The sequence below is a fragment of the Colobus angolensis genome, unplaced genomic scaffold (genome assembly GCF_000951035.1).
Source record: "Colobus angolensis palliatus isolate OR3802 unplaced genomic scaffold, Cang.pa_1.0 Scaffold322, whole genome shotgun sequence".
NCBI classification, from domain to species: Eukaryota; Metazoa; Chordata; class Mammalia; order Primates; family Cercopithecidae; genus Colobus; species Colobus angolensis.
The window spans coordinates 1,838,314-1,851,928 of NW_012116511.1; the positions used below are offsets into that span (position 1 = coordinate 1,838,314).

The 13,615-nt window shown below is 37.5% G+C and overlaps 1 protein-coding gene across 1 annotated transcript in view; it reads right to left on the bottom strand.

Annotated features, from left to right (window-relative positions):
• Positions 1–13,615, bottom strand: part of LAMA2 (laminin, alpha 2) — a 613,484-nt gene that overhangs the window by 116,094 nt on the left and 483,775 nt on the right. The window contains exons 38-39 of the mRNA XM_011951660.1: positions 8,106–8,268; positions 6,484–6,694 (exon numbers count right to left, since the gene is read on the bottom strand). Of these exons, the coding sequence (XP_011807050.1) occupies positions 6,484–6,694; positions 8,106–8,268 (374 nt within the window). The remainder of the gene's footprint in view (positions 1–6,483; positions 6,695–8,105; positions 8,269–13,615) is intronic.

Here is a 13,615-nt window from a genome sequence, read left to right on the forward strand (position 1 = left end):
CTGCCTCTAAGCCTTTGCACTTGCAGATCTTCCCACTATGTGCTCTTCCTGCTCTTTGACTTGTTTCCTCCCTCCATTTTGGTAACAGCCACTCCTCTGATTACCTATCTAAAATAGCACCCATCCTTGTCTCAGTCAATCTCTATATACTAGGGCACAGTGATTAAAAGCTACATCCAAGTGACAGCCCTCCTGGTTTGGGATCCCAGCTCTGCTCACTCCTAAGCTATGAAACTTTAAGGAAGTAATTTAGCTTCATATAAAATGTTTAGTCCCTCCCTACTCAATGTGCAGCCCATTCACCAGCAGCATCAGCGTCACCTGGAAGCTCATTAGAAATGCATAATCTTGATCTGTTCTTAGGAACTACTGACTTAGAATCTGAATTTTAACAAGAACCCCATGAGATTGATAGACATTGTAAAATTAGAGAATTAGCTTGAAACACTGCCTGGCACACAGTAACACTGTAATTTTAATTATTATAATTACCTTATTTTGTTCTTAGAACTCATTTATCTGAATTATATTCTACAGAGTGGTCAAAAACTATAGAAACATAGATAATATTATTTTCTTTTTTATATAGATTGATTCATCTTGATTACTTTTGCCAGGAGTTGCTAAAAACAAAGATTATGAAATAAAGATCAGAAATACCAATGCATCACAGATACATGTACAGGGACTAGCAGAAAGACATAGCCTGTTGAACTATACATTGTTAATGAAGGACAACACATTGAATGTATTATGCAATATCATGCAACATACCATGTATTACATATCAATAAACAATTTATGTATATCAGCCCATGCATCCAGACGTTATGGTCATATCTTATACTTGTTTATTGGTTTAGTGACTGTCTCCGGCACTGTAATACAAATTCTATAAAGACAGTCTTATGTACCACTATCTCTAGTACCTAGATGAGTTTCTTCAATAAATGTTTTTTAGTAAATAAATGAAAATGGGTCAGGCATGGTGGCTCATGCCTGTTATCTCAGCACTTTGGAAGGCCGAGGCAGGCGGATCACCTGAGGTCAGGAGTCCGAGACCAGCCTGGCCAACATGGTGAAACCTTGTCTCCACTAAAAATACCAAATTAGTTGGCTGTGGTGGTGCATGCCTGTAGTCCCAGCTACTTGGGAGGCTGAGGCAGAATTGCTTGACCTGGGAGGCAGAGGTTAAAGTGAGCCGAGATCGCACCATTGCAATCCAGCCTGGGTAACAAGAGCAAAACTCTGTCTACAAAAAAAAAAAAAAAAAAAGAAAGAAAGAAAGAAAGAAAAAAGAACATAGAGTCAATTCCTGGGACTTGTGCTGGTGACACTTGGCTCATTCAGCTACTCCCATCATTAATTCAGGGGAAGTAGTGATATGTCATTCACTCTTCACAGACAACAAATGTAGGAACAGTCCCAATGTCCCTGATTACAATGTCCCTGATTACAAGTCATATCTTATCTTCCAAGGGTCTGACATTCTTTTACACAACTGCCAATTTTAGCCCTTAGCTTTTGTATGAACTGAGTTAAAGTATAGCATGTACAGAAACACAAGAATATTTTACAACGTGGCTTGCTCGAATTAATGGATCGAGGTAATTTAAAATGCTGTGCCACTGGAAACGGAGAATATTTCCACACGTGTTAATTGAAGAGCTATATATATTTTGATTTCAATAAAGTAGTGACTTAGAATCTTTTGTAAAAGCTCTAATTGAGTCACTTTAGGGAGTTAATTGTCATGCAAAGATCAAAATGTGCTTCTTATCATACTCAATCAGAAATGATGATCAAGAGGTTAAATACATTTTTTTTTTTTTTTTTTTTTGAGACGAGGTCTCGCTCTGTCGCCCAGGCTGGAATGCAGTGGCGTGATCTCGGCTCACTGCAAGTTCCGCCTCCCACTTCCCGTGTTCACGCCATTCTCCTGCCTCACTACAGGCACCTGCCACCACACCCGGCTAATTTTTTTTTTTTTTTTTGTATTTTCAGTAGAGATGGGATCTCACCATGTTAGCCCATGTTAGCCAGGATGGTCTCAATCTCCTGACCTCGTGATCCACCCGTCTTGGCCTCCCAAATTGCTGGGATGAGGTTAAAGAAATTTTGGAGGTGTCTTATTTTCAGATTAGATACTGATGGGTTCCAGCTTTGAACCAAGGAAAGATGGAAATTTGGAGCTCACAAATATTGATAAAAGTATAGAGTATTTGGGTTTGTTTTATGCACTTTATTTACTGAAAAGAAATCTGTTTTGCCTTTGCTAGATACTGTTCTAGGATTTGGGGATGAAGTGAGGAAGAACACATGTTCCTCATGGCTTGTCTGGAGGAGAGATAAAATGAATGAGTAAATTAATGTATAATATATTCTTAAAGAAAGATTAGATGAGCACAATAAAAACAAAGAGAGGGACAGATAGAAAATGATGTAGCATATAAAATACCTAATATAGGAAACTTAGAGTATTTAAGAAACAGAAAGAAGGCCTATATATAGGGAGAATTATTCTGCAAAAAGTATAGCATAAGTATAATTGCTCAATGATTCTGTTTGGATATGAAGGTTGATTATATTTCTACTTTTAACTTGTAATCAATTATATCTTAATTTATTCCAGAGCTTTGCAAATTGAACACTTTCTTTTTCTTTCTTTCTTTCTTTTTTTTGTGGTGTGTTGGTGTGGTAGATTCTTCAGGAACCTGCAAAAGCTTTCTTACTGTCTATTCTTGTTTTCTTTTCTTTCTTTCTTTTTTTTTTTTTTTTTTTGAGACAGGGTCTCACTGTCATCCAGGCTGGAGTTCAGTGGCATGATCACAGCTCACTGCAGGCTCAAACTACTGGGCTCAAGCAATCCTCCCACCTCAGCCTCCAAGTAGCTGGGACCACAGGCATGCACCACCATGCCTGACTAATTTTTGCATTTTTCTATAGAGATAGGGTGTCACCATGTTGCCCAGGCTGGCCTGTGTAATCTTTATGTAGCAACTTACTCTTTACTTGATCCACACTGCCTTCTTTGGCAAGGTTATAATGGTAGATTTGGGGATAGACTGTTCAATACATATTCTTTTGCTTCACTGAATTATTCATCTTCTCTCCTGCCCATGAGGTCCCCAGTTCCCTTAGCCCTCTCTTCATTGCTGGAAATGCCTTTCCAACTCCATCACCATCTAGTAGCCTTTTATGATCTGGCTCCAAATTCCAGAGCCTTCTCTGCTACAGACTTTTACGTAGCTTTTGAAAGTTTTTCTGCTATACTGAAAACATCTTACATCCTAAGATCACCTTACACTTCCAAAGCTCTGGCTGGGGTTCCTGCTGCTCTGTCTTCCTTCCAATTCCTCTCCACTTCTGCTATGATGCTGTCATATTTGTGAAACTTTTGCTGAATCTCCCAGTCAATATTATCATAGTATTACGTAGAGTGAAAGGTTAACATGTCTGAATTTTTCAGAAGATTGTAAGTTCTTTGAGGCCAGGAATCATTTCTATTCAACCTCAAATACCCTGGTTACTGACAGTATCTTGATATGGTAGGTACTTGACAGACATTTAGATAAATATTATCTCAGCCTACTTTTCTAGCCTAATATCACACGATTTTCCAATACAAAAGCATTTCTTCAGTTTAAGTGAACCACTCAAATTCTGCAATATTTTATTTTAACCCATAACTGCAATATTTCAATCACTTCCTATAGCTGTCAGGATAAAAACCAATTACTTAGATTAGTCTCACAATGCGATTCTCTTAGAACTGAAAGTCTGCACTCTGCCTATCTTCTCTGTCTTTCTATCCCTTCAGTCGTTCACATGCAGTCTTCTTTCCAAGCCTGTCAAACCACTGAACTTTCCCCCAAAATGTCCTTTTCTTTCCTCCATGCCTTTGTATATGTTTTTCCCAGCTTCCAGAATGTTCTTCTCTTTCTTCTTCTGTGGCCCAGTACTTAACCTTCAGGATCTAGCACAAGTGTCAGGGCCTCTACAAAGATCTTCCTAAACTCAGGGGTGACTTAGACTCCCTCCTTTGCTTACCCCTGTGACAATTATGGTACTGTATGGAGTGGTTTGCTTATGTGTACCTGCCACTAAATACAAGTAACTTGAAGTAATCAGAGATGGTGTTTTATTGTTTATACCAGTGGTTCTCAACCTTGAGGCTGCATCTGAGTCACTGGAGGGATTTTTAAAACACAGATTTCTGGGCCCCATTCTCAGAGTTTCTGAGATGATCATTTGGGGATGGGGACCGAGAATTCATCTTTTTGAGAAGTTTCTAGGTTACACCGAGGCTGCTGCTCTGAGGGGCCTCATCATTGACACAATCAATTTTGGTGTCTAGCATGCTTCCTGAATGAATTAGAGGCTTGATAAAATTTTTAAAAAGAAAATTACATACCACCTTAAAATACATAAAAAGTGTTTGAGTTGGGTCTTCATTATATCACCTTCATTGTGGGCACAGCCATAAGAGAGTTATTTATTTAAAATGCAGCTTATTATTCTATCAAAGAGATGTAATGCACCAGTTTTCTTCAACCTGTGTAGGCATCAGATTAGCCCAGGGAGAGTGTTAGAATACAGACATGGGGCCACATCCCAGACCAGCCTACACAGACTCTCTGGGTAGGAGCCTGTGAAACCTGCTGGCTTAACAAACACTCCACGTGATTTTCAGCCATTTTGGCAGCAACCATGGTAATTTAAGCAACCATAAATAATCTAGGCCTTATTCCTATTAATTCAATTAGTTTATCTATTTTATCCAGTAACTTTTTAACAAGCCTTTAGTTAAGCGTGGCACATAAAATGAAAATCCAAAAAGGACCACTTAGAATTTCAATACTGACTATACATAAGCTCCAGGCATTTGTAGGGGTGCCCAAGAATGATGACTTCTGGTTTTAAACATCACTAAAAGAAACGAATAGCTAAAGGTACTATTGACTGTGCCATATAACTCTTCTTGAAATATTTCTCAAATACTTACTGTGCTTTCCACACAGGTAATTTTCATTTCTCAAACTGTTGCCATAAAATAGAGAGGTGCACCTTCGGGTAAGTCACATGGCTGGTGTGTCACTGAGCAGGGTGAATCATGCTGGAGCCTGTGATAGGACAGTGGCCCAGCATCCTGCCTCACAGGAGGGAGCTTTTTCTGGAATACTCCTGGCGTGTCAGTAGACTCCAAATTAGTTAGGATTAGGTGCCTCAGTTAAGAAAAAAAGTAAGCCTCTCCAGTCTTCTACCAGAATGACAAGGCTGAGTCCCAGAAGAGGGACCCAGAAATAAAATATATTTAAAAAAATGTAATTCATTCTCTTACTACTTAATCCAAAGGAAAATAGAAATAAATAGATTAAAAAAATCCTGGTTCATTTTATTCAATTGTTACTGTCATTCGACAAACATTTCTACATACATACTATATGCCTGGGGGTGTTGAGTTACTGTTGTAGGTGAAATTATGTGTTAGAAGACGTATAGGTCTGCTGCTATTTTCTGACCTGCTGGAGTCGGATACTTTGGAAACAGTAAAGGCAAATTTGTCGCTGGGGAGAAAGTTGTTGTTGTTTAAATATTAATATCAAATGCAGGTTTCTGCTGTTTTATGTGCTGAATTTACTCTTAGGAAAAATGATTATTTACTATGTTATGATTAAGAAAGAAAATGAAAAGAAGAAGAAAATAATAATGGAGGAATCTGTTTTAGTTCTAGTTCCATCAGCACTCTTAAAAAGATAGAGGCTGCCCATAATTTCTTGAGTTGAGAAATAACTGTTATCTGTGTGGAAAAGGAGGAGACAATAACCCAGACCTGATCTGTTCCTATTAGTCCCTTTTAAAAGATCATTTACATAGAACACAGTGCACAGAAAAAGGGGAACCAAATATTTTCCAAGCTCGTCTCAATTCATTGAGCTATTTGTCATGTGCTTAGATTGAATTTGCAAGTGTAGGGAACTTCTATGATCTTTGGCAGCAAGATCTTTGAACAAGGTCTGTGAATTAGTTTGGGAAAGCTGCAAAATAATATGATATGAATATTTGAAGATACCCCACCTGCTGTAGTATAATGCACTCATTGTAGATTTGGGGAACCAATGCTTACAGATGTTCATTGACTTGCCCAATTTGTATGTCTAGTTAAGTGGCACAGTTGTCACTGAGACCAAGGTCGCCTGACTCCCTGTAAAGAACTTCTTCCACTGTATCACAGTGTTCTTAAATATCTTCAACAGTTTAATTTATCAAAATTTTATTTGATATTTTGAGCAATGGTAACTGGTCATTAAAAACAGAACAAAAAAAGTCATTTCTTGTTCTGTTTCTTAGAAGTTCCCTTTCAGAGTTGTCACTTTTGATCTTTGTAAATGTGCATCAAGTAGAATAGTCCAGCCATGTTCAACAATGCCCCCACAGTCCCCAACCTTCTGAGATTAAGACAAAAGTGCTCCTAAGACTCACCTCCAATGCAGTCATGTTTTTCTGGTTTACTGCAAATAAGCGATTAGCTTCTCTGATTTTATTCGTGGCTTCTCTCAACAGGTCCCAAGCATCATCAACTTTGTTTTTGTAGTCTGCCAGTTTTTCTCGGAGATCCTTCTCCATTTCTTCATTTTTTCCCCGGGACTCTCCAAACAGCTTTTTCACTTTTTTCAGAAGGCCTTCTGCAGCTCTGCAACCACCCCCAGCCCAATGATAGACAATGAGCTCATGTCACTGCCTTAGGGTTTATTGGTATTAAACCACATTACAAAGAGATACTAACATGAAAAGAATGAGAAAATAAGAAAACATGTAAAATAGATTCACTTGTGCTAAATCAAGTTGAAAACTGGTACTTGAGACCATTTATAATTAATTAAAATAAAAGCAAAACATAGTTTTTAAAAATCCTTTTAAATTTGTAAGTAAAATGACATTTTGAATCAGAATTTGAATCAGGGTCTCATGTCATCCTGGGAATCTGATTGATGAAATGAGTTTTATGAGTTTTATGATTCAGTTCACATACCAAAATCAAACAGTCCACCTGTTTCATCATACTGAGACCTGTTCTCTATTACTTTGAATGTAATGCTGAATATTGGTATGTTTGCTTAGAAACTGTGAACAGAATTCTAGGTCATTGTCATGCTAGTAGAATAGCATGATTTTAATCTATGTTTCTTTTTCTTCCAACTGACTGATCTGGAAGTTTTTCTGGGTTTAACTTACCTAGTTTTTCTAAAGTGATAATTTCCAAGTCATTCAGAAACTTTAAATACTTGAAAGACAGTAATTCTCAAACTAACGTGCCTCATAAGCCCCTGAAGGGCTTGTTAATACGTGGTTAGCTGGGTACCATCCCCAAAGTTTCTGATTCAGGAGGTCTGGGATGGGGTCTGACAACTTGTATTTTTAACAAGTTCTCTGGTGTGCTGATATTGCTGGTTTAGTATAAATTATTTAACTATTAATAATACTACCACTTTGAAGTTAGCTGACTATGAATGTAGAGATGTATCTATTTTATTGAGTGTTATCACAAAAGTTCTTTAGCATCAGTAAAATCCCTATCACTTTTCCCAACCTTCACATTCCCAATTCTTATTTGAAAGTATTAGGTGTTTATTATTTGATGACTTTTCTTTTCAGCATTTCTTAAGATGATAAAATGTACAGGTTGGCCAATACATGAATGGTAAAGCCATTACTTTGTATATCCAAAGGTATTTTTATTAAAACAAAAATCAACTGATAGTCCAAAAGTCCCTAATGCAGGTGATTAACAAAGCAAGCTCATTAGCCTAATTACAGAAGGGGCAACACCAGAAAAGATCATTTACTTGATTATATGTAGGCAAAAACATGCTTTTGTTTCATTTTAGAACAATGGTAAAGTATAATTAAATAAGTAAATGAATAAATAATGATAGATAGATAGATAGATAGATAGATAGACAGATAATAGATAACATAGCAAACATCTCCAGGTTGGAAAACAAAGCATCTTTTATTTATACATATGATAAAAATTTAGAAAACTGTAAATTATCTGGAAATCTCAATGTGTCAAATGAAAAAATAATAACTCATCTACTCACACCAACTCGTCTTCAGCAATTTCCTTTTGTGTCTCTAGATTTCTCCTCCTCAGTTCTTTAATCATCTGGTCAATCTCTTTCTGAAGCCCTTCCAAATTTCTCTCAAAGGCCTCATCTCGAGTTCCTAGAGTTTCATTTAGTTTTATAGCTTTTTCATTTACAGCTGCAGGGGGTAAAACAAATTTTGTAAATTAGTAAACAAAAATGCCACATGAAAACATGGTATTCAGCATCTGCTGGGTACCACCACCTCCAAATGAAGAGTATTTTGCCGTGAGTGTTCCTGTTGGGAAACACAGAGGCAGTTAAGACAACAATCAGTAACAGGGAAATGTAATATATTTCTCAATATTTTATTTCTTTTGGGGGTTACAGCAATTAAAACATGGTGTTTCTAACCTCAAAAGAAAGAAAGAATTACAAATAAAGAAGTAGGTCAAAGCACATTCAGGTAAGAGTTCTAAAAAAAAAACAGTGACCTGTAGCATAACACTTGGAGGCTGGAAACACAAGCTCTGCATTGCTGATAAGATAGTCATAGCAGTGCTATCAGTCAGTTTAAAAATACTGAGTATGGAAATACATTCAGTGATGAGATCTCTGAAAATGAACCTGCCCTTGTATTTCCACATAGTTTTCCTATGTTCATTTTTTAAAGGAGTGAAGAAAGAAGTACTCTGGTCTAGGTTTATAACCCTTCTAGGAGAAGGGTTATAAATTAGGCTTCAACGACACCTTCCAGCCATAGCATCCTTCACAAGGGTCTGTGTTTATTATGCATTAAATGGGGTTTCAAACTGTGCTCCTTGGAAACGTAGGATTCTCCAGGTGCTTCAGGTTTTCTACAAATGATGTCTATTCTGCCAAGAATCTGCTTTATAGGTTGGTGTTCTGGGCAAGATTTCATTTGAAAAAAGAATTTTATGTCAAATAAAAGTTTAAAATGGTGAATTGAAACATTTACACAGTTATATTATTAGTTTTATACTAAAGTTTCCTGGAGTGTATTCTATAGGACATTTTTTTTAGTGAGTTTAAGAGAGATGTTTTCTCAAACTCTTTTGTCAGCCGAATACTTATTTCTATAATATTACCTTTGAAAACTTCTAGAATGAGGAGTCTGGGTTGGCCAAGAGGCATTTTCTACCATTCAAGGGTGTATCTGAAGATCTCCTTATGACATAGAGAATCCTGAAAATTAATTTCTTTTCTTGGAGAGAATTTTGCACTGGGCAGAGCTCCTGAAACAGTTGCACATAGGCAGGACAAGCAGAGCAGGCAGAGGGTATGTGAGAAGGTGGGTCAGTACAGTGGTTCTAAAATGTGGTCCCCAACAAGCAGCAGCAGCATCACCACCTTGGAGTCCATTAGAAATGCAGATTCTCAGGCCCTACCACAAACCTACGGACTCAGAAATTCTGGGGGTGAGGACCAGCAATCAGGGCTTTCACTGACATAATTTGTACTCACTTTTTAAAATGAAGATATTAATAAATGCCACTTCCCAACCTGCTAAAGCTGTATGTTTTTTCTTTGGTAAATGTGTGTGTGTGTGTGTGTGTATACATCAGCTTTCATAAGAGATATCTTTTGAAATTTGATCTAATTTAGGTTCTGGGCCTAGGCAGTGTAGAGGAAGGGACAAATGAGAGATAGAACCTCACTGTTTCTCTTGTGCTCTAGTCTCAAAGCTAAACTTCTACAGAGAAGAATCTGGTGGAAAAAGAATGACATCAGATAGAGAAAGGGAAAAGGCAAATATGGCTGTATCTTTTGGATGGCATACATAATTTCTTTAAATTAAAACCATTTGTAAACAAGTAGAAGAAATCATTAAGGTACACAAAAATGGCTTTAGCAAAATGATCATGTATTAAGAAAGCAAGCTTTGTTACATAGGTATACATGTGCCATGGTGGTTTGCTGCACCTATGAACCTGTCATCCAGGTTTTGTTTGTTTGTTTTGAAATAGCGTCTTGCCCTGTTGTCCAGGCTGGAGTGCATTGGCACAATCTCCGCTCACTGCGACCTCCACCTCCGAGGTTCAAGCCATTCTACTGTCTCAGCCTCCTGAGCAGCTGGAATTACAGCACATGCCACCGCGCCCAGCTGATTTTTGTATTTTAGTAGAGATGGGGCTTTGCCATGTTGGCTAAGCTGGTCTTGAATGCCTGACCTCAGGTGATCTGCCCACCTCGACCTCTCAAAGTGCTGGGATTACAGGAGTGAGCCACGGCGCCCAGCCCATCATCTAGGTTTTAAGCCCCTCATACATTAGCTATTTGTCCTAATGCTCTCTCTTTCCTCTCCCCTCAACCCCCAAAAGGCTCCTGTGTGTGTTGTTCTCCTCGCTGTCCATGTGTTCTCACTGTTCAACTCCCACTTATGAGTGAGAACATGTGGTGTTTGGTTTTCCATTCCTATGTTAATTTGCTGAGGATGCTGAAGCTTTCAGCTTCATCCATATCCCTGCAAAGGACATAATATCATTCTTTTTTACAGCTGCATAGTATTCCATGGTGTATATGTACCACATTTTCTTTACCCAGTCTATCATTGATGGGCATTTGGGTTGGTTCCATCTCTTTGCATAAATAGTGCTGCAATAAACATACATGTGCCTGTGCCTTTATAGTAGAATGATTTATATTCCTTTGGGTATATACCCAGTTATGGGGTTGCTGGGTCAAATTGTATTTCTGGTTCTGGATCCTTGAAGAATCGCCACACTGCCTTCTACAATGGTTAAACTAATTTACATTCCCACCAACAGTGTAAAAGGGTTCCTATTTCTCCACAGCCTTGCCAGCATCTGTTGTTTCCTGACTTTTTAATAATTGCCATTCTGACTGGTGTCAGATGTTATCTTATTGTGGTTTTGACTCGCATTTCTCTAATGATCAGTGATGATGAGCTTTTTTCATATGTTTGTGGCTGCATAAATGTCTTCTTTTGATGGGTTTATAAGTGCAGCAAACCACCATGGTACAGGTATACCTATGTAACAAACCTGAATATTCTGTGCATGCATCCCAGAACTTAAAGTAAAAAGGAAAATAAAAACATGAGGAAAAAAAAAGAAAAACATCAAAACATGTAACATATACTCCATAAAGTTTCTAAAAGGCATCACTGTGCAACTCAGTCATGAGGTTGTTGTTTTTTTGTTTCCGGTTGGATATTATCAATTGTTGCAATTACTATTATTGAAATAGTCCCAAAAGATGGCAATGTGATTAAGACCAAAAGAACAAACATTTTAGCAAATATATTGGCTGCTTATGGAATAAACTGCTATTGGCTGCATGGAATAAACTGCTATTCCATGGCCAACTTTTTGTTGCAACCCATGTTATGTAAAAAAAAATGCAAGCTCCCCAAAATGGACGTGGTCCTTCAGTATCTTTTTGGATTAAATGATAGCATCTTTCAAATGGGTATTTGGTATGTGTGCTACTTTATCTTCATTATGAAAAACAAATTTTAGATATGGGTTTTGGAGAAAAATATGGCCTCATTGGGACACAAATAAATTATATATGGCCCATTAAAACTTTTCAGTTTAATTCAGACAACACTTATTTATCATTAGTGTTTTAAAGTTTTAGTTATTTTCAAGATTATTTCACTGTTCTTTACTTACCCTCATTTAACATTCTTTTTGTATGGTGAACTGTCCAGTTTAATTTTTATTTCCATTATTTTTCTACTGAAAGTTAAATTTAAAAATGCTGTCATTTTCCATTTCTCTCATAGGCATCTATCAAGTGCTAGGCAATATGATTTTCTTAGAAATCACTGCCCCCCCACCCCCCACCAAAAAAGGAAAGGAAGCATCATTTTAATAGGAGAAGTTTAATTGTTTCACTCTTTATAGACATATATAAACATACATTTTTATGTTTATATACATATATATAGTTCCAGATCCTATGTACAAATAGGATTTGGAACTTCTCTGAGCATTCTTACAGATGAATGTGTTTTTCGTTTCTTATTCAAAAGTATGCACTATCACTTCAATATATTTTCTTTCCCATAGTATTGAAAATGATTGTAAAATATATATCTTTGCGATTTACTTATTTATTTCCAACTTAATTCAAAGGAGGATTTAGGTAATTTTAAAAAATCTTAATATCAGATAAAATTAAAATAAAGGGAAATAGTGCTACAGGTAAAAAAAGAAAAAACTGTGTAAATTAGGAAAAGAATTAGTAGACAGAAAATCATGCTGTAACGTTCCACGCAGTGCATCCTAAGTCCTCTTCTAAGCATCTTAGTAGCCTATGTGTAGCAGGGAATACAAATAGGATTCTTAAGAGGTATACAGTATCTATAAACACAAGTAAAATTCCTCAGGAGAAGCAAAACTGTTTTCATACTAAGTCTGAAAAAAATAGATCCTCTGATGGGTAAATTTATTAAGAATAGAAATACTCTGATGTGAGAAACAGGAAGGAAAGGTGTCTATCATTGATTAAGTCCTATTGTATATCAGGAAATAAACACTAATGGGTTTACCTATGTCCACTCATTAATTCTAATAATGCATGGAAAAAAACAGAGTTTATTTATGAACTAATCAGGAGTCATAGCACAGTAGATATTATAAAATTATAGTGAGATAAGAATGCCTTAGATGAATAGAAGTTGATTATCTATGAAGAGGTCATGACTCATAATGAAAGATAGGATGAATAGTACATCTATCCAAACATAAAGCTGAAATAGATAAATGTCAGGCTGAAGCATCTGCTTTTCCCACAGCAATTTATTACAACTAACAAAAATGTAAAAGTACTGATGGTTATCCCTCATATTATAGTTTTGAGAGTGAAAAAAAAGAGGTGTGGGTGTGTTGTATAACCTACTTAAAGCCTTTGGTTAGTGCTTCCTTCCCTCCCTCCCTTTCTTATTTCTCCTTCCTTCCTTCCTTCCTTCCTTCCTTCCTCCCTTCCTTCCTTCCTTCCGCTTTCTTTTTTTCTTCCTCTCTCCCTCCTTTCCCTTCCTTCTTTCCTCTCTCCCTTCCCCCTTCCTTCTGCCCTTCCTTCCTTCTTTCCTTCCTTCTGCCCTTCCTTTCTTCCTTCCTCCCTCCCTCCTTTACCGCCTTCCTTCCTTCCTCCTTCCTTCCTTCGTTCGTTCCTTCCTTCCTTCCTCCCTTCTTTCCTCCTTCCTTTCCTTCCTTCCTCCTTCCCTCCTTCCCTTCCTTCCCTTTCCTTCTTTCATCCCTTCTTTCCTTTCTTCCCCCTCCCTCTCCTTTCTTCCTTCCTCCCTCCCTCCTTTACCGCCTCCCTTCCTTCCTCCTTCCTTCCTTCATTCGTTCCTTCCTTCCTTCCTTCCTTCCCCCCTTCTTTCCTCCTTCCTTTCCTTCCTTCCTCCTTCCCTCCTTCCCTTCCTTCCCTTTCCTTCCCTCCTTTCTCCCTTCATCTTTCTCTTCCTTCTTTCATCCCTTCTTTCCTTTCTTCCCCCTCCCTCTCTTCTCCTCCCACCCTCTCTCCCCCCTCCC